At 46.2% G+C, this 26,826-nt stretch overlaps 1 protein-coding gene across 1 annotated transcript in view; it reads right to left on the bottom strand.

Annotated features, from left to right (window-relative positions):
• Positions 1-26,826, bottom strand: part of LOC132997773 (slit homolog 1 protein-like) — a 58,000-nt gene that overhangs the window by 7,170 nt on the left and 24,004 nt on the right. The window contains exons 8-30 of the mRNA XM_061067472.1: positions 25,720-25,883; positions 25,475-25,622; positions 25,239-25,310; positions 22,596-22,667; positions 22,054-22,125; positions 21,028-21,171; positions 20,736-20,899; positions 20,189-20,333; positions 19,164-19,238; positions 18,912-19,055; positions 18,282-18,425; positions 18,011-18,177; positions 17,093-17,231; positions 16,608-16,676; positions 15,415-15,486; positions 13,754-13,825; positions 13,560-13,631; positions 5,558-5,721; positions 2,977-3,101; positions 2,583-2,677; positions 1,433-1,572; positions 1,255-1,348; positions 911-1,048 (exon numbers count right to left, since the gene is read on the bottom strand). Of these exons, the coding sequence (XP_060923455.1) occupies positions 911-1,048; positions 1,255-1,348; positions 1,433-1,572; positions 2,583-2,677; positions 2,977-3,101; positions 5,558-5,721; positions 13,560-13,631; positions 13,754-13,825; positions 15,415-15,486; positions 16,608-16,676; positions 17,093-17,231; positions 18,011-18,177; positions 18,282-18,425; positions 18,912-19,055; positions 19,164-19,238; positions 20,189-20,333; positions 20,736-20,899; positions 21,028-21,171; positions 22,054-22,125; positions 22,596-22,667; positions 25,239-25,310; positions 25,475-25,622; positions 25,720-25,883 (2,691 nt within the window). The remainder of the gene's footprint in view (positions 1-910; positions 1,049-1,254; positions 1,349-1,432; positions 1,573-2,582; positions 2,678-2,976; positions 3,102-5,557; positions 5,722-13,559; positions 13,632-13,753; positions 13,826-15,414; positions 15,487-16,607; positions 16,677-17,092; positions 17,232-18,010; positions 18,178-18,281; positions 18,426-18,911; positions 19,056-19,163; positions 19,239-20,188; positions 20,334-20,735; positions 20,900-21,027; positions 21,172-22,053; positions 22,126-22,595; positions 22,668-25,238; positions 25,311-25,474; positions 25,623-25,719; positions 25,884-26,826) is intronic.

Here is a 26,826-nt window from a genome sequence, read left to right as displayed (position 1 = left end):
TGTTTCATGCATATTATGATATCAATATTATATTAATTAGATCAGGTATTAATATAAGGTTCTTTTTAATTATAATTCTGTTACTTTAGATAGATTACTTTATTCATCCCCGAAGGGAAATTAAGTCGTCATAGCAGCCGGTATACTTGAATACAATAAAATACAATACAATAGAAAAAAAAAAAAATATTGAGGTAGAAAGAATAAAAACAGAAACACAAGATAAATAGGTAGCTAAGGTGCAGTGGCAAGATGATGGTAATAGTACTGATGATATGATGGTAATGTTTTTGTTAGACAGTATATAAAAATAGTACAGTATATATAGTAAATAATATTACATAATATATACTTATATATGATAGTAATTATACCAATATAATAGCAGTATATAGTAATACTGGCAGCAACAGTATATATAATAATAATAGGAAATATAATAATAATAATAACATGTACACATGTATAAATATGTGTATATATACAAAGAATATACAAAGAGTATTATATAATATGATATGATATATAGTAGAGGTATGAATATAAGTATTTGACTTTACAATAGATAATATAATATACAATGAGTGTAAGAATATGTAGACAGAGTGTGCAAAAGACAATATTCTTGTATGAAATGATATATAATATCAATATGGTTTATATGAACACATATCACATATGATGTGAAGTAAGTGTATATGGAGCGGAGTGTTGTACAGGTTCACAGTGCAGGAGACAGGTCTATTTAGTGCAGTTCTGTGATGGTGGCTTTAGATCACCATCACTATATGATGCATGTGTCCCTGATTTTAAATCCAGATTCCTCTTCTGTGCTTCCTGGTTTTCCCAGTTAGTTTCTCAGGTACAGTTTCTAACAGCTTGATCCCAGAGCTCCCAGTGTTCCCAGTACCTGAATCCCTGAGGACAGACGCAGCTGTACCCGTCCAGATGGTCCACGCACTGAGCTCCGTTCTGACAGCCATGATCCACACACTCGTTATAATCTATACTGCAGTCCGGCCCCACCCAGCCGGGGATACACACACACCTGGAGCACACACACACACACACACACACAGACACAGACACACACGGGTACAAGATAACACGACACATGATTCAGTCAACACAGTTCTGCACAATCTACCCGTCTTGTTTATGTGTGTGAGTTTGTATTTTTCAGTCTTGTGGTCTTGGATCTTGAGTGTGTGTTTGAGGTTTGGGTGAAGAACCCTGAGTTGTGTGTAGTGTCACCTGGAGCCTGTGGGGGAGCTGACGCAGGTGGACTGATGCTGACAGGGGTTTCTACCCGGAGAACACGCCCCCTCCTCTTCCTCACAAAACCGACCTGAGTGACGATGAAGATAGAAACAGTTTGAACATGAACCAGCTCTGTGTTGTTCTGTGATAGAAGGGAAATGAATGGACGTACCTGTGTAGTTAGGAGAACAAAAGCAGGTGTAGTTCCCGACTCCGTCCACACAGGTGGCGCCGTTCTCGCATCCGTGGTCCTGACAGTCGTCCACGTTCACCTCGCAGAACGTGGCGTGGAAACCGAACGCACACGCGCAGCTGAAACAAACCGACAACTACTTCAGGGAGATAATGAAGACGAAGATATCTGAGAAACAAAGTCGTGATCGAACGATTTTATGAGAATCAAGTTGTAATTTTTTTCAGGATCCAGAATCTAGAACAATGTGATCGTTGATAATCAGACACAGACTCAAAGTCCTGATTCTGAGGATCGTGTGGAGCTGATGGAGATTTTTACTATTTATAAAACTTAAACTAAATTAAAACTGATACTCATACGACATCGTACGTGGGTTTCACAAATTAAAGGTGTTTTTCTTCTTTTTACTGGAACTTTTAATGAAGTCTGTAACTTAGAAACTATTTAAAAGCATAATTACACACATGTAATATATATAAATTACACTGAAAAGGTATTTTAAGATAAATAGTCACTATCTGGTGAAGCTAAAACTATCGTAATGAGATTTATAATATTTTTATTGTTTGTGAAACTTATACTAAAGTATAACTTAACATTACTTGTCCTCGACAGAATGATCCTTGGATTTTCTCTAACACGACAAGTAGCCTCAAATGTATTTATTCTCATAATATTACGACTTTATTATCGAAATCTCACATTTGATTTGTCTGAAAGTCGCTCAAACACTAAAACATACATATAATAATCTTATATGTGCTGTATGTGACAGCAGTACAATATTACATGGACCCATATGAATGATGAACATTCAACTTCGACCCAAACAGGGAAGAAATCTCTGAGATGAAATGACAGAAACAACGGACGGATCTTCTGATTTTCTCCCTCCAACGCAACACGTAGCCTAAGTTATTGCAAAAATAACTACTTGAACTTTTAATTTTAATTCTGTTGAGTCTGTAAATTATTCCAATTTACAGGTCGTTTCGGAGTCGAGTTAATGTTTAAAGACACGACGCTCGTTTTCGTAACGTTGACGTCTGTAACTATCGTAATGAGATATATCATATTTTAATTTCTTGTGCAACATACACTAAAGCATAACTTAACATTCCGTTACCTGAAGCCTCTGGTCTGCTCATCGCTCAGGCAGGTTCCTCCGTTGGTGCAGGGGTTACTGACACAAGCATCCACCGGGGTCTCACAGTGTTCACCCTGAAACAAACACACACAGACACACACACAGACACACACACAGTGAATAAGAATAAGCATATTTCTGTTTTTAAAAAGCACACAACATTAGATCAGGTCAACAGTCATTTGACGGGATTACCAGAGACGGCTGAGAGCTAAAAATAATCTCTGACAACACGCAAACAAAATATTGGATCAGTGGTTTTAAAACATTGGGCTCTGGGGGTGAAAATGGATTATTGTGCGTCTGCAGGGGGAAACTTTTTGATTAGACGACACAAGGCGCAACACACACACAGACACACACTGTTGCATACCGTGAATCCAGCCTTGCAGGTGCAGGTGTACGGTTGTGTGTGTTGCACTTGGCAGACGCCCTGGTTCTGGCAGGGGGACGACACACACGGGCTGCACTTGGCCTGAACAGACGCCTCCACGGGACCTGATCACACACACACACACACACACACACAGACACACACAGTTTATTAAAAAGTCACTAATGGAAACTTCACAGCGTCCCTAGGTCTCTTGAGAGGAGAAGTATCACCATGAAGCGATGGAATCTTTAAACCTGGAGCTGTGACCCTCTGTGGTTTTCACCGGTTTTCACACAACTTTAAATCCTCCATCTTTGTTGTTATAAGCTGTTATTACAATAATTTATTTTCACATCTTAAATTCACTGTGGATTAATTAAGCTTTTTACTCCCGAGTTAAAGATGAAATCTGAAATCCCCTTGGCAGAAAATTTAAAACACTGAATAAAAGATGGTTCTGTGAATCATCACACGCTTCAGTGTCACAATGATCTGAATGCAGATTGAAGCCGGAAACTGATTTAGATCCATAAGTGAGAGTTTATATTAATTTCTTAGTGACGCGCCCTGAGAAGCAGAAGAGGAGAAACAGGAACATTGAGATATGAACTATGTTCTCATGGAAAACTGGAGCGTCACAAAGAGCTCAACGGTCCCTTAGCATATTTATTATATTAATATTCAAGACGCATTCAAACTGGTGATTATTTTCTATAGATAGATAGATAGATAGATAGATAGATAGATAGATAGATAGATAGATAGATAGATAGATAGATAGATAGATAGATAGATAGATAGATAGATAGATAGAGAGATAGAGAGACAGAGAGACAGATAGATAGATAGATAGATAGATAGATAGATAGATAGATAGATAGATAGATAGATAGATAGATAGATAGATAGATAGATAGATAGATAGATAGATAGATAGATGGATAGATGGATAGATGGATAGATAGATAGATAGATAGATAGATAGATAGATAGATAGATAGATAGATAGATAGATAGATAGATAGATAGAGAGAGAGAGATGGATAGATAGATAGATAGATAGATAGATAGATAGATAGATAGATAGATAGATAGATAGATAGATGGATAGATGGATAGATAGATAGATAGATAGATAGATAGATAGATAGATAGATAGATAGATAGATAGATAGATAGATAGATAGATAGATAGATAGATAGATAGAAGGATAGATAGATAGATAGATAGATAGATAGATAGATAGATAGATAGATAGATAGATAGATAGATAGATAGATAGATAAGTAGATAGATAGATAGATAGATAGATAGATAGATAGATAGATAGATAGATAGATAGATAGATAGATAGATAGATAGATAGATAGATAGATAGATAGATAGATAGATAGATAGATAGATAGATAGATAGATGGATGGATAGGTAGATAGATATATATATATATAGATAGATAGAAGGATAGATAGATAGATAGATAGATAGATAGATAGATAGATAGATAGATAGATAGATAGATAGATAGATAGATAGATAGATAGATAGATAGATAGATAGATAGATAGATAGATAGATAGATAGATAGATAGATAGATAGATAGATAGATAGATAGATATATAGATGATTGGATAGATAGATAGATAGATAGATAGATAGATAGATAGATAGATAGATAGATAGATAGATAGATAGATAGATAGATAGATAGATAGATAGATAGATAGATAGATAGATAGATAGATAGATAGATAGATAGATAGATAGATAGATAGATAGATAGATAGATAGATAGATAGATAGATAGATAGATAGATTACTTTATTCATCCCCGAAGGGAAATTAAGTCGTCATAGCAGCCGGTATATTTGAATACAATAAAATAAAATACAATACAATAAAATAAAAAATATTGAGGTAGAAAGAATAAAAACAGAAACACAAGATAAATAGGTAGATAAGGTGCAGTGGCAAGATGATGGTAATAGTACTGATGATATGATGGTAATGTTATTGTTAGACAGTATGACAAGCAAGCAAACAATGGACAGGAAGTGAAAACATGATTAGTAGAGATGATTTAAAACTCTGACAGGAGAGTTTAAGTCTCACCTATAAAAACATTTGAATAATAACCTCAGAGGATGGAGCTGCCGTGTAGACGAATTGTCAATTAACATGCTCAGCCAATCACGGGTCAGTCTCAGCTGTCAGTCATGAGGTTTCACTAATTAAACTAATTCAAACCAAACTGATCAGAAACACTTGAGCAAACAAAGAACAACCGGAAATGACATCTTTTACAAACATTTAATTAACGTCTACTTTGAATTTTTATTGGTTCCACGCCCTATATCCTAACATGGAGGAGGCGGGGTTCACGATCTATGCTGCAGCCAACCACCAGGGGGCGATTGAGATGCTTTGGCTTCACTTTTTGGGAGTCGTCATGTCGTCCATCTTTAATTACAGTCATTGATCAAACCAGAAAAACGTTTTCTTTAAAAAAATAATTGTTTAAAGCATGTCTGGGAACTTTTATTTTAAAGGAATTTCTAGGACTTTTCTCCGGACTCACCGAGACACTGGAACTTGTCGGCGGGCGTGGTGAGCAGCAGCTTGCCCGACATGTCCCGGGGGCCGGCGCAGCGGGCGATCCCCGGCTCCTTGTAGCCGCTCTTCACCCAATCAGAGAGCCAGAGCAGCCGGCAGTCACAGTACAGAGGGTTGGCTCCGATCGCTCTGGAGACAAGACCAAGAGTCAGCTCAGGGACGGAGGGAGAGAGGGAGACGGACAGAGGGACGAGGAGAGAGGAGACACACAGAGGGACGAGGAGAGAGGAAACACACAGAGGGACGAGGAGAGAGGAGACACACAGAGGGACGAGGAGAGAGGAGACGGACAGAGGGACGAGGAGAGAGGAAACAGACAGAGGGACGAGGAGAGAGGAGACACACAGAGGGACGAGGAGAGAGGAGACAGACAGAGGGACGAGGAGAGAGGAGACAGACAGAGGGACGGACAGACAGAGGGACGAGGAGAGAGGAAACACACAGAGGGACGAGGAGAGAGGAGAGGAGAGGAGGAGACAGACAGAGGGACGAGGAGAGAGGAGACAGACAGAGGGACGAGGAGAGAGGAGACAGACAGAGGGACGAGGAGAGAGGAGACAGACAGAGGGACGAGGAGAGAGGAGACAGAGGGACGAGGAGAGAGGAGACAGACAGAGGGACGAGGAGAGAGGAGACAGACAGAGGGACGAGGAGAGAGGAGACACACAGAGGGACGAGGAGAGAGGAGACAGAGAGAGGGACGAGGAGAGAGGAAACAGACAGAGGGACGAGGAGAGAGGAGACAGACAGAGGGACGAGGAGAGAGGAGACAGACAGAGGGACGAGGAGAGAGGAGACAGACAGAGGGACGAGGAGAGAGGAGACAGACAGAGGGACGAGGAGAGAGGAGACAGACAGAGGGACGAGGAGAGAGGAGACAGACAGAGGGACGAGGAGAGAGGAGACAGACAGAGGGACGAGGAGAGAGGAAACACACAGAGGGACGAGGAGAGAGGAAACACACAGAGGGACGAGGAGAGAGGAGACAGACAGAGGGACGGACAGACAGAGGGACGAGGAGAGAGGAAACACACAGAGGGACGAGGAGAGAGGAGACAGACAGAGGGACGAGGAGAGAGGAGACATTCAGAGGGACGAGGAGAGAGGAAACAGACAGAGGGACGAGGAGGGAGGAAACAGACAGAGGGACGAGGAGAGAAGAGACAGACAGAGGGACGAGGAGAGAGGAGACAGACAGAGGGACGAGGAGAGAGGAGACAGACAGAGGGACGGACAGACAGAGGGACGAGGAGAGAGGAGACACACAGAGGGACGAGGAGAGAGGAGACAGACAGAGGGACGAGGAGAGAGGAGACAGACAGAGGGACGAGGAGAGAGGAAACACACAGAGGGACGAGGAGAGAGGAGACAGACAGAGGGACGGACAGACAGAGGGACGAGGAGAGAGGAAACACACAGAGGGACGAGGAGAGAGGAGACAGACAGAGGGACGAGGAGAGAGGAGACATTCAGAGGGACGAGGAGAGAGGAAACAGACAGAGGGACGAGGAGGGAGGAAACAGACAGAGGGACGAGGAGAGAGGAGACAGACAGAGGGACGAGGAGAGAGGAAACACACAGAGGGACGAGGAGAGAGGAGACAGACAGAGGGACGAGGAGAGAGGAGACAGACAGAGGGACGGACAGACAGAGGGACGAGGAGAGAGGAGACACACAGAGGGACGAGGAGAGAGGAGACAGGCAGAGGGACGAGGAGAGAGGAAACACACAGAGGGACGAGGAGAGAGGAAACAGACAGAGGGACGAGGAGAGAGGAGACAGACAGAGGGATGAGGAGAGAGGAGACAGACAGAGGGACGGACAGACAGAGGGACGAGGAGAGAGGAGACACACAGAGGGACGAGGAGAGAGGAGACAGACAGAGGGACGAGGAGAGAGGAGACAGACAGAGGGACGAGGAGAGAGGAAACACACAGAGGGACGAGGAGAGAGGAGACAGACAGAGGGACGAGGAGAGAGGAGACAGACAGAGGGACGAGGAGAGAGGAGACAGACAGAGGGTCAAGGAGAGAGGAGACAGACAGAGGGACGAGGAGAGAGGAGACAGACAGAGGGACGAGGAGAGAGGAGACAGACAGAGGGACGAGGAGGAGACAGAGGGACGAGGAGGGAGGAAACAGACAGAGGGACCAGGAGAGAGGAGACAGACAGAGGGACGAGGAGAGAGGAGACAGACAGAGGGACGAGGAGAGAGGAGACAGACAGAGGGACGAGGAGAGAGGAAACACACAGAGGGACGAGGAGAAAGGAGACAGAGACAGGGACGAGGAGAGAGGAAACAGACAGAGGGACGAGAAGAGAGGAGACACACAGAGGGACGAGGAGAGAGGAGACAGACAGAGGGACGAGGAGAGAGGAAACAGACAGAGGGACGAGGAGAGAGGAAACAGACAGAGGGACGAGGAGAAAGGAGACAGACAGAGGGACGAGGAGAGAGGAAACAGACAGAGGGACGAGGAGAGAGGAAACACACAGAGGGACGAGGAGAAAGGAGACAGACAGAGGGACGAGGAGAGAGGAAACAGACAGAGGGACGAGGAGAGAGGAAACAGACAGAGGGACGAGGAGAGAGGAGACACACAGAGGGACGAGGAGAGAGGAGACAGGCAGAGGGACGAGGAGAGAGGAGACAGACAGAGGGACGAGGAGAGAGGAAACAGACAGAGGGACGAGGAGAGAGGAAACAGACAGAGGGACGAGGAGAGAGGAAACAGACAGAGGGACGAGGAGAGAGGAAACAGACAGAGGGACGAGGAGAGAGGAGACGGACAGAGGGACGAGGAGAGAGGAGACGGACAAAGGGACGAGGAGAGAGGAGACAGACAGAGGGACGAGGAGAGAGGAGACAGACAGAGGGACGAGGAGGAGACAGAGGGACGAGGAGGGAGGAAACAGACAGAGGGACCAGGAGAGAGGAGACAGACAGAGGGACGAGGAGAGAGGAGACAGACAGAGGGACGAGGAGAGAGGAGACAGACAGAGGGACGAGGAGAGAGGAAACACACAGAGGGACGAGGAGAAAGGAGACAGAGAGAGGGACGAGGAGAGAGGAAACAGACAGAGGGACGAGAAGAGAGGAGACACACAGAGGGACGAGGAGAGAGGAGACAGACAGAGGGACGAGGAGAGAGGAAACACACAGAGGGACGAGGAGAAAGGAGACAGACAGAGGGACGAGGAGAGAGGAGACAGACAGAGGGACGAGGAGAGAGGAAACAGACAGAGGGACGAGGAGAGAGGAGACAGACAGAGGGACGAGGAGATAGGAGACAGACAGAGGGACGAGGAGAGAGGAGACAGACAGAGGGACGAGGAGAGAGGAGACAGACAGAGGGACAAGGAGAGAGGAGACCGACAGAGGGACGAGGAGAGAGGAAACACACAGAAGGACGAGGAGAGAGGAGACACACAGAGGGACGAGGAGAGAGGAGACAGCCAGAGGGACGAGGAGAGAGGAGACAGACAGAGGGACGAGGAGAGAGGAAACACACAGAGGGACGAGGAGAGAGGAGACACACAGAGGGACGAGGAGAGAGGAAACACACAGAGGGACGAGGAGAGAGGAGACAGACAGAGGGACGAGGAGAGAGGAGACACACAGAGGGACGAGGAGAGAGGAGACAGACAGAGGGACGAGGAGAGAGGAGACAGACAGAGGGACGAGGAGAGAGGAAACACACAGAGGGACGAGGAGAGAGGAGACAGACAGAGGGACGAGGAGAGAGGAAACAGACAGAGGGACGAGGAGAGAGGAGACAGACAGAGGGACGAGGAGAGAGGAGACAGACAGAGGGACGAGGAGAGAGGAGACAGACAGAGGGACGAGGAGAGAGGACACAGACACAGGGACGAGGAGAGAGGACACAGACACAGGGACGAGGAGAGAGGAGACAGACAGAGGGACAAGGAGAGAGGAGACAGACAGAGGGACGAGGAGAGAGGAAACACACAGAGGGACGAGGAGAGAGGAGACAGACAGAGGGACGAGGAGAGAGGAGACAGACAGAGGGACGAGGAGAGAGGAGACACACAGAGGGACGAGGAGAGAGGAGACAGACAGAGGGACGAGGAGAGAGGAAACACACAGAGGGACGAGGAGAGAGGAAACAAACAGAGGGACGAGGAGAGAGGAAACAGACAGAGGGACGAGGAGAGAGGAAACACACAGAGGGACGAGGAGAGAGGAAACACACAGAGGGACGAGGAGAGAGGAAACACACAGAGGGATGAGGAGAGAGGAGACAGACAGAGGGACGGACAGACAGAGGGACGAAGAGAGAGGAAACACACAGAGGGACGAGGAGAGAGGAGACAGACAGAGGGACGAGGAGAGAGGAGACAGACAGAGGGACGAGGAGAGAGGAGACAGACAGAGGGACGAGGAGAGAGGAAACACACAGAGGGACGAGGAGAGAGGAGACAGACAGAGGGACGAGGAGAGAGGAAACAGACAGAGGGACGAGGAGAGAGGAGACAGACAGAGGGACGAGGAGAGAGGAGACAGACAGAGGGACGAGGAGAGAGGAGACAGACAGAGGGACGAGGAGAGAGGACACAGACACAGGGACGAGGAGAGAGGAAACACACAGAGGGACGAGGAGAGAGGAGACAGACAGAGGGACGAGGAGAGAGGAGACAGACAGAGGGACGAGGAGAGAGGAGACACACAGAGGGACGAGGAGAGAGGAGACAGACAGAGGGACGAGGAGAGAGGAAACAGACAGAGGGACGAGGAGAGAGGAAACAGACAGAGGGACGAGGAGAGAGGAGACAGACAGAGGGACGAGGAGAGAGGAGACAGACAGAGGGACGAGGAGAGAGGAGACAGACAGAGGGACGAGGAGAGAGGAGACAGACAGAGGGACGAGGAGAGAGGAAACAGACAGAGGGACGAGGAGAGAGGAAACAGACAGAGGGACGAGGAGAGAGGAAACAGACAGAGGGACGAGGAGAGAGGAGACGGACAGAGGGACGAGGAGAGAGGAGACGGACAAAGGGACGAGGAGAGAGGAGACAGACAGAGGGACGAGGAGAGAGGAGACAGACAGAGGGACGAGGAGGAGACAGAGGGACGAGGAGGGAGGAAACAGACAGAGGGACCAGGAGAGAGGAGACAGACAGAGGGACGAGGAGAGAGGAGACAGACAGAGGGACGAGGAGAGAGGAGACAGACAGAGGGACAAGGAGAGAGGAGACCGACAGAGGGACGAGGAGAGAGGAAACACACAGAAGGACGAGGAGAGAGGAAACACACAGAGGGACGAGGAGAGAGGAAACACACAGAGGGACGAGGAGAGAGGAGACAGACAGAGGGACGAGGAGAGAGGAGACAGACAGAGGGACGAGGAGAGAGGAGACAGACAGAGGGACGAGGCGAGAGGAGACAGACAGAGGGACGAGGAGAGAGGAGACAGACAGAGGGACCAGGAGAGGAGACAGACAGAGGGACCAGGAGAGAGGAGACAGATAGAGGGACGAGGAGAGAGGAGACAGACAGAGGGACGAGGAGAGAGGAGACAGACAGAGGGACGAGGAGAGAGGAGACAGACAGAGGGACGAGGAGAGAGGAGACGGACAGAGGGACGAGGAGAGAGGAGACACACAGAGGGACGAGGAGAGAGGAGACAGACAGAGGGACGAGGAGAGAGGAAACACACAGAGGGACGAGGAGAGAGGAGACAGACAGAGGGACGAGGAGAGAGGAGACAGACAGAGGGACGAGGAGAGAGGAGACAGACAGAGGGACGAGGAGAGAGGAGACAGACAGAGGGACGAGGAGAGAGGAGACAGACAGAGGGACGAGGAGAGAGGAGACAGACAGAGGGACGAGGAGAGAGGAGACAGACAGAGGGACGAGGAGAGAGGAGACAGACAGAGGGACGAGGAGAGAGGAGACAGACAGAGGGACGAGGAGAGAGGAGACAGACAGAGGGACGAGGAGAGAGGAAACACACAGAGGGACGAGGAGAGAGGAAACACACAGAGGGACGAGGCGAGAGGAAACAGACAGAGGGACGAGGAGAGAGGAAACAGACAGAGGGACGAGGAGAGAGGAAACACACAGAGGGACGAGGAGAGAGGAGACAGACAGAGGGACGAGGAGAGAGGAAACAGACAGAGGGACGAGGAGAGAGGAGACACACAGAGGGACGAGGAGAGAGGAGACAGACAGAGGGACGAGGAGAGAGGAAACAGACAGAGGGACGAGGAGAGAGGAGACAGACAGAGGGACGAGGAGAGAGGAGACAGACAGAGGGACGAGGAGAGAGGAGACAGACAGAGGGACGAGGAGAGAGGAAACAGACAGAGGGACGAGGAGAGAGGAGACAGACAGAGGGACGAGGAGAGAGGAGACAGACAGAGGGACGAGGAGAGAGGAGACAGACAGAGGGACGAGGAGACAGACAGAGGGACGAGGAGAGAGGAGACAGACAGAGGGACGAGGAGGGAGGAAACAGACAGAGGGACGAGGAGAGAGGAGACAGACAGAGGGACGAGGAGAGAGGAGACAGACAGAGGGACGAGGAGAGAGGAGACAGACAGAGGGACGAGGAGAGAGGAAACAGACAGAGGGACGAGGAGAGAGAAGACAGACAGAGATACAAGGAGAGAGGAGACAGACAGAGGGACGAGGAGAGAGGAGACAGACAGAGGGACGAGGAGAGAGGAGACAGACAGAGATACAAGGAGAGAGGAGACAGACAGAGGGACGAGGAGAGAGGAGACAGACAGAGGGACGAGGAGAGAGGAGACAGACAGAGATACAAGGAGAGAGGAGACAGACAGAGGGACGAGGAGAGAGGAGACAGACAGAGGGACGAGGAGAGAGGAGACAGACAGAGGGACGAGGAGAGAGGACACAGACAGAGGGACGAGGAGAGAGGAAACTTTCTGGAGGTAAAACTGAGGAGGGAATAAATGAATGACTTGAGAAGAAGGAAAAAGGAACGAAAAGAGGAAGTGGAAGAGGAAGAGGAAGAGGAAGAGGAAGAGGAAGAGGAAGAGGAAGAGGAAGAGGAAGAGGAAGAGGAAGAGGAAGAGGAAGTGGAAGAGGAAGAGGAAAAGAAAAAGTCAAGAAAACCGAGAATGAAGAAGAGATAAAAGAGGATGAAGGTCACCAGCTGATTAACATGAACTGCACCTACATGCACTGCCACAAGGTGGAGCTGTTACACCTCACAGCTCTGCTCACATACAGGACAGGACACACACACAGGACACACACACAGACACACACACACACACTCTTCACAGGATCAAGTGATGACCACGACAACGGTTTGTGTCCGACATCACGTCTCAAAGTAACTAGTTACAGTTACTCTGCAGTTACTGTAACAAAGTTATGATGTCCTCCGAAGGAAATTCCTGAGCAGGTGATATATTTAGCTTTTTATTTCTTTGCACTGAACAAAAACGTTTTTAGATGATTTAAAAAAATAAAGTAGTTCTTATGTTTGATGGAATAACGTCTATAAATCAGTTTATTCTTTCATCTGCAGCAAAAAGCCTCAGAGAGAAGAAAGAGCTGAACTCCATCGAGATCATTTTCCAGCTCCGTGCGTCTCACTGGGATGATGTCACGTTTCACACCACCAAAATAAAAATGTCTTCCTCCCTCTGCTCTTCACCTCCTGTTCACATCCCTCCCCCCAACCCCCGACTCACGCTTGACAGAAGATGATTGTGCTGAATATGCACACACACACACACACACACACACACACACACCCACACAGACTCACACACAGGCATCAGATCAATAAAGCCTCATGAAACGATGGATCTTTCCTGCTACTTATTGAAACCCCTCACTCTCTGTGAACTGGACTCTGACTGGAGCCAGGACACACACACAAACACACACACACACACACACACACACACACAGTCCTCATTGTGTCAGTGTACGTGCACGTGCGTGGACTACATGTGTCTTTGCTTACAGGTGAGACAGGGAGGCCACGTCGCTGAAGATGCCCTGCTGCAGCTCCGAGATGTCGTTGCCATGGAGAGAGCTGGAAGACGAACACAGCCGAGGGTCAAGAAAACCAATGAGTTCTTGTGTGTGTGTGTGTGTGTGTGTGTGTGTGTGTGTGTGTGTGTGTGTGTGTGTGTGTGCGTGTGTGTGTGCGCTCACAGCAGCCTCAGGGAGCGCAGGCCGCTCAGCGACAGAGGAGGGATGCAGCGGAGCGAGTTGTAGCTGAGGATCCTGAAACATCACGATAAAAAAACAACGTTGAATAAAACACTGACAATGAACATATATAAAACTGTCTCATCGGTCTCATCTCTGAGGGTGAATCAACTTTATCAAAACTATCAAATCAAGCCTCTGGAGTCAAACAGTGATTTCAAACGAGGTGACATACAGATGGATTTGACCTCTAGGGGGCGCTAGCAGGACTGATGGCCTTTGTGACCCAGGTTTCTGTTGTACTTTTAACTTTCTCTCTTTCTCCGTCATTATTCTACATTATCATTATTAATAGGGCCCGAGCACCTACAGTTGGAGGCCCTATTGTATTTCGAAGGATTTGTATTTCCCTTTTGGGTTCAGGGCCTGGACGCTCAAATTCTTACCAAACTTTGCAGGAAATTCAAAACCCTAAAAAGTAATTATTTTGGATTAAGTGGCCATTTTGTCCTTTATCTAATTTTTTTCTTTGACGTACTTGTCCCAGGGTTTTCATCAGATCAACTTCATATGGACATGAGTGTCATCACAACAAGATCGAGATGTAAACCACCTAGAATTTCGAGTTTTCATCACACGGTGTGATCGTGGCGTGGCGTAAAAGTTTGATTACACGCCATCAAATCACGATGTTCCTGCTCTGGGAGCGAGTATTGTGGGTATTAATAAGCAGGCAAGGATCGACATTCCATGTCGGACGCAGGAAGTGAGGCGTTTATCCTTGCTGCAAAACGCAAGCAACGTGGAGACGTGTGCTTGGTCATCGATCGCTCTCTCCACCGACCGCAACAGGCTCCAACGTGCGGGTTTAATTTGTATTATGTGATTTATCATCAGCATTGCTATTAATAAAACTGGGTATATTATAAAATCAAAGAGTGATTGTGTTTCTCTGGGTTTGAATATTAGTGGAGACATTTTTGATCATGTAAGTCAACAAAATGCATACCGGAAGAAAAAGACTCAAAGAAGAATTGTTACATATTATAACTGGTGCTGCTTTAACTGGGCGGCTGTGGCTGAGGGGTAGAGTGGTCGTCCTCCAACCTGAAGGTCGGCGGTTCGATCCCCAGTCTGAACCATCTGCATGCCGAAGTGTCCTTGGGCAAGATGCTGAACCCTCATTAGCCCCCATAGAATAACAAAAGTGCTGTGAATAGATGCACTGTATGAATGTGTGTATGAATGGGTGAATGTGAAACTGTACTGTAAAGCGCTTTGAGTGGTCATCATCAGACTAGAAAAGCGCTATATAAATACAAATCCATTTACCATTTAATTAATAAAACCGTCACATCTATATCACAGTTATTATTGTGATTTAAACAACCAGACTAGTGACAAAGCGTCGGCGTGTTTCTGTCTCTCTAGTGTGGGGATAAGGTGTGTGTGTGTCGTGATTCGTTGCTGTAGAATTAAAATTGAATTGAACTTTAACTCTTGTTTGCACGTAGTTTAGTATCGTCTAGAAATCAAGGTTCAGCTCCGACTAACACTTTAAAACACTGACTTGTTGAACTGACAAACGTTATTTTTAAGTGTGTGTGTGTGTGTGTGTGTGTGTGTGTGTGTGAGTATGTGTGTGTGTGTGCACGTGGACTCACAGCGTGGTGAGCTGGCTCATGTTGGAGAAGGAGTCGTCCGACAGGGAACTGATTTTATTGTTGCTCAGATCTCTGCGGAGGCAAAAAGTCAATTCCAATGAAAACACACACGCAATGAATATCATGCAGGAGACACACACACCCACGCACACACACACCCACGCACACACACACACACACACACACACACACACACACACACGCACACATACACATTCACACTAAAAACATAATCTCTCTCCATTGACTTCCCTTCTCACACATAGACACAGTGTGTGAGTGTATGTGTGAGAGTGTTTTTGTACGTATTTGAGTGTGTGCGTGTGTGTGTGTGTGTGTGTGAATACATGAATGTACAGTGTGATCCTCATTGAGCTGAACCACAGTTTTAACTACAAAGTCCACAGCTCCCCCTGCTGGATTTCTATATAAATGCAGTTTATCTGCATGATGAGTTCTGGTGAATCTTTCTAAACATGTTGGATTATATATTAAAAATCTGCAGCCTATATAAGGCTAATATGCAGCTGATATACCGTCTATTACAGATGTTTAAACTGTACAAAGTCTTTAGGAGACCTCGTCCTTGTTTGTTTCTTCTCTTTTGGAAAAAAATATCCTGATCTCAATAAAACTGTCGGATTAAATTAGAGACTAAGAATAATAGTGATCCTCTTCCTGCTGGTTCTGGGGCCTGTCGCCCTCAGTTTGTCTTCTGAGGTTAAAACACGGACTCAGTCTGACTCCCTGTCTGAATCACTGCTCGACTACTTGGTCTCTTTGACCTGTTTTTTTTTTTTTGTTATGTCCTGATGTGTCTTGAAACGTGAACCATAAATAAAATGCATCCCTGTTGTTTTTCGAGTGTAATTGTGATATTTACAGTCAAGTTCATACGTCCACTTAAGCCCAACAGTCCCTTAAATTCACGCTCAAAGAGATCAGTGCCCTCAATGTCTCTGAATCTTCATCTACACCCGTGAATTACTCCCTTGGAAAATGGTGAAAATGTCACAATGTCTAAGAAAAAGAAAATAAATCCGGGATTGGGCGCAGATTCACATAAAAATCTGGATTTCCTGAATTCGAACGTGGTTTCATGGGGTTGTTGGAGCTTGTCGGAGGTCTGAGCTCTGAGGGATGATCTAGTTGTGTCAACAGGCTCAGTCATGTGTGAGAAGTCATGCTCTTACACGAGCTGCAGGTACTTGAAGGTGGCCAGGTCTTTGGGAACACTGGTGAACTGGTTTCCATCCAGATACCTGAGGAGACGACACAGAAGCGTTAATTAAAACAGTCTCTGAATCTTCATTAAAGATTCATCTACCATCCTGACTCTAGAAATGCATCGTGGTGTGTCGCCTGGATTTATTAAATCAAAGAACTAAGTTGAACAGATTCATAATCACTGTGTTTTTGTTACTTTGAGTCTTAATATCTGCACCAGCATGTTTCTACAGAAGCTCAGAGTGGACAAACTCCGGCTCTCGAGAGGCCTTTTCGTATTTGGCCTACGTAGATTCTCCTGGTGGTTTTGAGTTGGTCGCCATCTGCAACCTCACCACTAGAGGTCAGTAAATCACTATTAAAAGCATTTCAATTGGCCTAATGCAAAATTACAGAAAGAAACTAAAATTAAAATGTTACAGTAGACGTGTGGTTGTGTTGTGGGACTCACAGCTCGGTGACGTTGCGCGGCAGCCCCCTGGGGAGACCCTGAAGGTGCTTGTTGCTGCAGCGGACCACCGTGTCCATGCAGGTGCACTGGGTCGGACACTGAGGCCCCGAAACACAGCTGCTGTCGTCCAGCACCGACCCTGAACAGGAAAACAACGATTCGCCGCACAGTTACCAAGAATTATAAGTGTTTATATAAGTTCTTGCCTCTGTCTCTACTTTGTGAGGGTTTCCAGTTGAAAGTCCTAAGCCTCAATACAAATGGTTTAAATAATCCAGTGAAAAGAGTTGCTATTTTTGACCTCCTCCGCAAACAAGGAGTCCATTTTGCTATGCTACAAGAAACTCATATGGTTAGTCGTGATGTGAACTGTTTAACTAATAGATTTTTCCGGATACTTGCTCATTCTTCTGCCACCAATAAAACCAAAGGTGTAGCAATTATCTGCCGTCGTAATCTGCACTTCAAATTGCTGGATACATGGTCTGACAATAAAGGCAGAATTACTATTGTCAAAATTCGTATAGAAAATACAGACATTGCACTTGTATCGCTTTATGCTCTTAATGCTTTTGACTCACAATTTTATGAACAGATAACTAAAACTCTGCTTGATCTTCCTGACTTTAAGCTAATCATAGGTGCTGATTTTAATGCTGTATTGGACCACTCTTTTGATAGATCCGGTCAATCTGAAAACAAAGAACAAAACAGAGTTCGGATGCCTTGTGCTCTTGGTCAAATAACACTGGTGTGGTAGATTTATGGCGTTTGATACACCATAATTATATAAGTTCTGGAAAATGTGCAGAGCAACGAACTCTGAAAGTCGTGATCTCACACAGAGAGCCACCAGAAAACGTCCTGAAAATGTCCAGACAGGTCTTAGATCAGCTTATGAGTGTGCGTGGTCTTTACCATCATCACAGCGGAAGTCGGGCACAGCTACGTCCTGCAGGGGGATCTCCCGGAGGAAGGCGGGACCCTGGCAGCGAGGATTCCCCGTCACGATTCGCCTGCTCCGGAGCCACGCCCCGAACCAGGACAGGCGGCAGTCGCAGGTGAAAGGATTGGCCAGCAGGTTCCTGGTGGATGGAGAGGGGAGAAGAAGAAGAAGGAGATAAAGAGGAGGACACACAAACACACAAACACACAAGCGGTGGGTGTGTGTGCAGCGGGTGCGGCTCACAGCGTGGACAGGTTGGGCAGCGTGTCGAAGGCCCCGGGCAGGATGGTGCTCAGCTGGTTGTCGTAGAGCGAGAGAAGCCGCACGTTGGTGAGACCTGTGAAGCTGCCGTTATGGATACAGCTGATCTTGTTGTTCCTCAGCATCCTACACACACACACACACACACACACACACACACACACACACACACACACACACACACACACACACATAATGAATTCAGTTTATAGGGGGGTCAGCATTAACTTTCCTTTATAGAAACAACTGTTTTAACCTCCTCACGCTGGCGTCCTGTTTGTTTAAGGTTCGATTCCCTCCTGCTTCTGATTACATTTGAGAGCTTCTAATTCTGTATGAACCTTTTTGTAGCTTGAGCTCCTCGGACAGACACAGAACTTCTCTCTGTCCCAGAGGCTCCAGGAAACAAGTCAGAGTCGGGTTATTTACTTGCTCTCTTTAAGTCTCTGGATTGTGTCTTTTAGTGCGACGCTATGTTTCATTTTTGCTTCCTCTGTCTCGACAGGGTTGAGAATAAAGAACCATCGAATCCTCGGTAACGATGAGCTTCATGTTTCCTCTTCTACCCAGGACTCATACGTGTTGTTTCTCTGAATTTTTCGGTGAACTCACAGCATGCGGAGTCCCTCCATCCCTCGGAACATGCTTCCTCTCACAGACTCCAGGTGATTGGCCGTGAGGTGAAGCTCCACCGCCGAGGACGCACCGTCAAACGCTCCGTCCTCAATGTCGGAGATCTTGTTGTTGCTCAAGTTGCTGGACGGAAGGAAGACAAAGTGAATCAATCATGAGTTTCTGTACTGGGAACGTTTTCAGTTCCCTTTTGAAGAGCGGCCATTGTTTGGAGTTGTCTGAGCGACCTACATTTTCTTGAGCTGCGTCAGGCCCTTGAAGGCGCCGGTGGCCTCCAGCACCGAGAGGTCGTTGTTGTTGAGGCGCCTGCGACGGGAACATGGAAAACTTCATTAGCAGAAGAGTCGGTTTGGAAATCTGAGCGTTTGTGCGTCCATGCAGCACGAGTCCATACACACTTACTTCACATCATATGTGATATGTGTGCATATAAACCATATTGATATTATATATCATTTTATACAATAATATTGTCTTTTGCACACTCTGTCTACATATTCTTAGACTCATAGTATATTATATTACCTATTGTATAGTCAAATACTTATATTCATATTCATACTTCTACTATATATCATATCATACTCTCTGTATATTCTTGTTTACATAAGTCTATATACACATATTTATTTATGTGTACATGTTATAATTACTATTATTATATCACCATGACTATTATTATTATATATACTGTTGCTGCCATTATTACTATATACTGCTTTTATATTGGTATAATTACTATCATATATAAATATATATTATGTTATATTATATACTATATATATACTGTACTATTCTTATATACTGTCTAATAATACCATTACCATCATATCATCAGTACTTTTACCATCATCTTGCCACTGCACCTTATCTACCTATTTTATTGTATTTTTATCTTGTGCTTCTGTTTTTTTATTCTTTCTACCTTTTAATTTTATTCTATTGTATTGTATTTTATTGTATTCAAATATACCGGCTGCTATGACGACTTAATTTCCCTTCGGGGATGAATAAAGTAATCTATCTATCTATCTATCTATCTATCTATCTATCTATCTATCTATCTATCTATCTATCTATCTATCTATCTATCTATCTATCTATCTATCTATCTATCTATCTATCTATCTATCTATCTATCTATGTCAACACGGATATCCGTAACGAGGCCGTGCCCAGCATGTGTGTATTCACATGATACATATGTGTGTGTGTGTGTGTGTGTGTGTGTGTGTGTGTGTGTGTGTGTGTCTCACAGCTCTTCGGTGGACGAGGGCAGGTGCTCGGGGAACTTGGTGAGACGGAGGTTGGAGCAGTCGACCACGTTGGCTTCACAGCGACACTTAGCGGGACACACCGGCTTACTGTTACACTCGTAGCTCTGACGTCTGTCCTCAGTGCCTGGATGCACACGCACACAGACACACACACACAGACACACACACACACACGTAAACATAAGGCACGACATGTGTGGGTCCAACTGCTCGAGATACGAATCAGTCGCGACAGACAGACGCACACAGGTGTTACTCTTTTTAGTTTTCAATGATGATGAATGAAGTCTCATGGGTTAGGGTTGATGATACTTCATAAATATTGATGACAATGTACAAGACACACAAATACACACACTAACACACATGATCACCTGGGATGTGGTACTGCTCTTTGGCTGTCGTGGGAAAAGATAGAAAAACGACGTCAGTCAAAAGGTTTGAGAGTTTAGACACAGGCACACACGTGCACACACAAACACACACACACACACACACAAACACACACACACACACTGGCACTGACCGGAGCATCGGAACTTGTTGCTCTTGATCTGTGCGATGCGTTTGTTGGCGAGGCGGCGAGGGCTGGCACAGCGGGCGCCGCTGGTCTCGATGGGGTTCGAACGCAGGAAGTCGGCCAACCACTTCACGTTACAGTCGCACACAAAGGGGTTCTGAGCCAGGTGGCTGATGGGAAACCAGAGGGTGGTGGGACGTCAATGTGGTGGAGCTGAACGAAGCAGGACCTTAAACAGTGTGTGTGTGTGTGTGTGTGTGTGTGTGTGTGTGTGTGTCTGTGTGTGTGTGTCTCTCACAGGGTCTGGATGCTGTGCAGGGAGCTGAAGGTCCCTTTAGCCAGACTCTGGATCTTGTTGTCGTACAGCGACAGCAGAGCCAGATTCTCCAGATCTTTAAACACAGCGGCTCTGATGCAGTGGATCTTATTAGCGTTGAGTAACCTGCAGAACAGGAACAGGAAGTGAGTCGCACACAAGAAGGTTTTGTCTAAAACAAAGAGAAGTAACGTTAAAGGGACTCTTACCTTTGTTGCATTTGAGAATTACAGCACATTCAAATCATCCCGCCTTCCTCCAATGCCCCACCCCCCGCGTTCCCATCCGCGTTTTTTTTGAAGAAACTTTATTTACAAGCAGACCTACCACCCAATGCCTCCGCGCACGCACGTGAGTTTTTGTTTACCAAAGCAATGGATTCGGTAAGTTATATACATTTACATTCACATGCCTTGATGACGCGGGCCCGAATGCGCCACAAGAAGCAGACGGAAAACCTGCATGTCCATGCAGCAAACAGACAGGTCTGTCGGCCAATAAGGTCCTTCGGTCCGAAGAATTTTATTGGTTGAAGTTTTCACTAAATATTATGAGAGTGAAATAATTGTTTGTTTTTACTCCTGGTGGGTCTGTCTTGCATTTTAGAGTGTCATTACCTTATTAATACCAATTTAACCTTATCCACAAAAAGTGTAAAAATGCAACAAAGGTAAGAGTCCCTTTAAATTAATGTAATCATAGACTTTTTTTTAGACGGAGGGTAAACCCGGTGTAAACGATAAATCAACAAAACTTTGGGACGTATCTTAACAATGACTCCACCCATTTTCTTGCCCGACTCCCATCCCCAGATTATTCAAATATTCCAAAACTAATTCTGTTGATCATCCGACTTCTGAGCAGTGAAAAAACCTTTAATCTGTTCCACATCTATAATTTGACCCTTGGTTTTTCCAGTGTGTGTATTAAACTTTCATTTATATCACACACGTTAGTTTCCATTGTTGTGTGTTGTGTGTTGTGTGTTGTGTGAGTATTTGCACTCACAACAGCTCCAGTGAAGCCAGAGCGTCGAACACTCCGCCCGGCAGCTCCGTGATCTTGTTGCCGTACAGAACCCTGCAAACACACACACACACACACACACACACAAACACGCACACACACACACACACACACACACACACACACACACACACACACACACACCACGGGGATTTATGAGTTACTCTCTGAGTCCACTGCTGAAATGTTCACTTCAGACTCAATCACAACCCTGCTGATTGATGGACTCACACACACACACACACACACACAGACACACACACACACACACACACACACACTCACACCTACAACGCACAACACACACACACAAGCCACCCGCTGTACGTCCTTGTACTCTCCAACAAATGTGTTTACAGAGAGCAGGTTGCCACTTCTGCATTATTCATTCCAACAATCGCACAAACAGTCGCGTGTGTGGAGTTACAGACGGGCTGAACGTAAACACACATGTTGACAGAGACACACACACTCACACAACACTGTGTGTCCACACACTCACTCAGGACGCGTGTGTTACTCACAGGGAGTTGAGCGCTCGGAGGCCGTGGAAAGCGTCTGGAGCGATTTCAGAAATCTGGTTGTTACTCAGGTCTCTGAGTGAAACAAGAACACAACCACACTTGAGTCAGAAGGTTATATATTTAATATTTCATTCATTTTGGCCCAACCCGTCACACACATACATCTTTTTATGGAATCATATATATATATATTTATTAAATTATTCATATATTTATAATTTTCTAACTTGGCTCAGTTCTGGTTTAACGCTGTGCTTTGATTTCCATTTTGGGATTATTTTATTATTTTAATATTATTTGCCAGTTTCATTGCTTTGATTGAATCTGTGTGTTATTATGAAAACTTTTGTGACTGTATTTTGACTGAAGTACCATAATTACTGAGTGTATTATTGTTAAAAGGATGAATCTGTGCCTCCTCCTCACGTGAAGGAAATGAGAAAGACTCTTAATGTTGCATGTTTGTCTTCATGTGAATCCCCATGAGGAATTCTCCGGGGTCAAACGTACATGAATGGTTTTATAGTGTGTTCTTCGAATCCCCAAATCAGTCTGAACAAACAGAAAGCATTCATAACGTGGAGTGACTGCCTGGAATGGGAGGACGGGACCCGGAGTGAACTTGACAGCAGTGTTGTACGTGAGCGGCCGACTCGGAGAGAGAGAGAGAGAGAGAGAGGAGGAGCTTGTGGAAATTTGTACATGTCTGGTTCGGTCCGACCCGACCACAACACGTCAGATTAGAAAATCCTTGTTCTGCTGCCAGTCAGTCGCTCAACTGTCAAAACGAGTTCTGAGACAAACCACCAAATCCAGCCTGGTAATGTAATCAACCCCCCAAAGGCAAAGGAGGAGGGGGAGGATAAGATTGAGAGGAAAAGGAAAACCACAGAGAGAGAAATGTCTGAGGACAGAAACGGGAAGAGGAAGAGAGGAAGAGAGAAGCAGAAGGAAAACCTAAAGGAGGGAAGGGAATAAGAAACCAGAGCAGAGTCGAGAGTCAAACAGTCACGAGCATCACGGTAGAAACTGGACTTTGTTTCTGAACATGCAGCAGATCACAAAGATACGAGCTCCATCGTCTGGGACCCTGGAGAGGCCCAGACACACTAATCTGATTGGTTGAGAGGAACATGGGGGGGCGGAGCTTCCCTGGCTCGATGGCGCTTGGACGACCTCGTCTGAAGAAGAATGATTATTACATTATCATATCGTACAAATCATCCGTGCTGAGGGAAACGCAGAAAAACATTACGGCTCAACATTACAACAAAAATAAAAAGAATACGGAGGAAAAATGTATTTATATTTCATATTTAAAATCCCTCCAGTGAATCCAGAGTCTTCTTCTGCTGCTGACATTGGTACGACTGCCGCCTGAAAGATGAGGATTTGTATTATTCATTCTTCTTCTGTTGATCTCTGGCTTCTCTTTTAGGTCATAGTATATTATATTATCTATTGTATAGTCAAATACTTATATTTATACCTCTACTATATATCATATCGTATTATATCATACTCTTTGTTTATTCTTTGTATATATAAGTCTATATACACATATTTATACATGTGTACATGATTATTATTATTATATTTACTATTATTATTATACATACTGTTGCTGCCATTATTACTATATACTGCTATTATATTGGTATAATCACTATCATATATAAATATATATTATGTTATATTATATACTATATATACTGTACTATTTCTATATACTGTCTAACAATAACATTACCATCATATCATCAGTACTATTACCATCATCTTGCCACTGCACCTTATCTACCTATTTATCTTGTGTTTCTGTTTTTATTCTTTCTACCTCAATATTTTTTATTTTATTCTATTGTATTTTATTGTTTTCAAATATACCGGCTGCTATGACGACTTAATTTCCCTTCGGGGATGAATAAAGTAATCTATCTATCTATCTATCTATCTATCTATCTATCTATCTATCTATCTATCTATCTATCTATCTATCTATCTATCTATCTATCTATCTATCTATCTATCTATCTATCTATCTATCTATCTATCTATCTATCTATCTATCTATCTATCTATCTATCTATCTATCTATCCATCCATCCATCCATCCATCCATCCATCCATCCATCCATCCATCCATCCATCCATCCATCCATCCATCCATCCATCCATCCATCCATCCATCCATCCATCCATCCATCCATCCATCCATCCATCCATCCATCCATCCATCCATCCATCTATCTATCTATCTATCTATCTATCTATCTATCTATCTATCTATCTATCTATCTATCTATCTATCTAGTGCAAACATAACAAACATCGGTTATTAACGTAGTTAGCATGCGTTAGCTTGAAGGAGAAACTTGGCTTGTGAACTGTCACCGTGAATGTTTCTCTGAATCCTGCTCAGACATAAAGTGCTACATCATGAGGTTTTTACTAAAAGGAAAGAAACAGCTTCATATTTATATTTTACACCCGAATATGATAAAGGTTTTGAGAGACTGAAACCATAGATTTAGTCTTTTGTTGTCTTTAAAAACAAAAAGTTGTTTGCTTCAACCTGAACTGATTCTAAGGAGCATTATTAAATTGTGTGGTGAAATCGAGCTTCTTCTTCAGTGGACTCACATCCGTCTGAGTTTCTTGTAGGAGGTGAAGGCGCCGGGGGGGACTGACTTGATGCCGTTCTGCTCCAGACGACTGGGGGGGGGGTGGAGAGAGAGAGAGAGAGAGAGAGAGAGAGAGAGAGAGAGAGAGAGAGAGAGAGAGAGATTAGTAACAGCTCGTCCTTTACCTTCCAGTTCAAAACTCAAACACTTCTAGGCTCAGTAAGCTGCTCTAGAGGAGGGGCTGTGTTCACTCACATCTCCGTCATGGCCTCCGGGAGGTGGGCGGGGATTGCGGTGAGGCCCCGCCCCCGACAGTCCACGATGTTGTTGCTGCAGGAGCACATGGGAGGACAGGAGCCGGACGCCAGGCTGCACGGCTGAACGAAGGCGCTGCCTCCGTGGCCTGAACACAAACAGCAACACAAAGGTTCCAACTTCCACCTGAAACCATCGACCTTTTGACCTTTCAGAGAGCGAGCACCACCCGGGCGCGGCCGTACCCGAGCAGGCGAAGTCGCTCTTGCGCAGCTCGGCGAGGTTGAGGCCCCTCAGCGTGGGGGGGGCGCTGCACTGGGTGTAGAGGCCCAACGCCGGCCGCTGCCGCAGCCACGGAGACAACCAGGCCAGGTGGCAGTCGCACCGCAGGGAGTTGGAGTGGAGACGACTGGGAAGAGAAGGAAGAAGAGAAGGAGGAGAAGGAGGAGGAGAAGAGGAGAGGAGGGATGGAGAGGAGGGATGGAGAGGAGGGATGGTGAGGGAGAATCAATGAGGAAGGGGAAGAAGGAGGAAGGAAAAACCAGAGATAGAGGGAAGAAGTGCAGGAGGAGGAGAAGGAGGAGAGAAGAGGAGGGATGGAGAGGAGGAGAGGAGGAGAAGGAGGAGAGGAGGAGAGGAGGAGAGGAGGAGAGGAGGAGAGGAGGGATGGAGAGGAGGAGAGGAGGAGAGGAGGAGAGAAGGAGGGGAGGAGAGGAGGAGAGGAGGAGAGGAGGAGAGGAGGGATGGAGAGGAGGAGAGGAGGAGAGGAGGAGGGGAGGAGAGGAGGAGAGGAGGAGGGGAGGAGAGGAGGAGAGGAGGAGAGGAGGAGAGGAGGAGAGGAGGGATGGAGAGGAGGAGAGGAGGAGAGAGGAGAGGAGGAGAGGAGGAGAGGAGGAGGGGAGGAGAGGAGGAGAGGAGGAGAGAAGGAGGAGAAGGAGAGGAGGAGAGGAGAGGAGGGAGAAGGAGAGGAGGAGAGAAGGAGAAAGGAGAGGAGAGGAGAGAGAGGGATGTAGAGGAGGAGAGGAGGAGAGGAGGAGAGGAGGAGAGGAGGAGAGAGGGATGGAGAGGAGGAGAGGAGGAGAGGAGGAGAGGAGGAGAGGAGGAGAGGAGGAGAGGAGGGATGGAGAGGAGGAGGGAGGAGAGGAGGACAGGAGGAGAGGAGGAGAGGGAGGGATGGAGAGGAGGAGAGGAGGAGAGGAGGAGAGGAGGAGAGGAGGGATGGAGAGGAGGAGAGGAGGAGAGGAGGAAGAGGAGGAGAGGAGGAGAGGAGGAGAGGAGGAGAGGAGAGAGAAGGAGGAAGGAGGGATGGGAGGAGGAGGAGAGAGGAGGAGGAGAGGAGGACAGGAGGAGGA

This window comes from Limanda limanda, chromosome 2 (assembly GCF_963576545.1).
Source record: "Limanda limanda chromosome 2, fLimLim1.1, whole genome shotgun sequence".
Classification (NCBI taxonomy): Eukaryota; Metazoa; Chordata; class Actinopteri; order Pleuronectiformes; family Pleuronectidae; genus Limanda; species Limanda limanda.
Note: the sequence above shows the minus strand (reverse complement) of the source record. Positions and strands in the feature narration are given on the sequence as shown.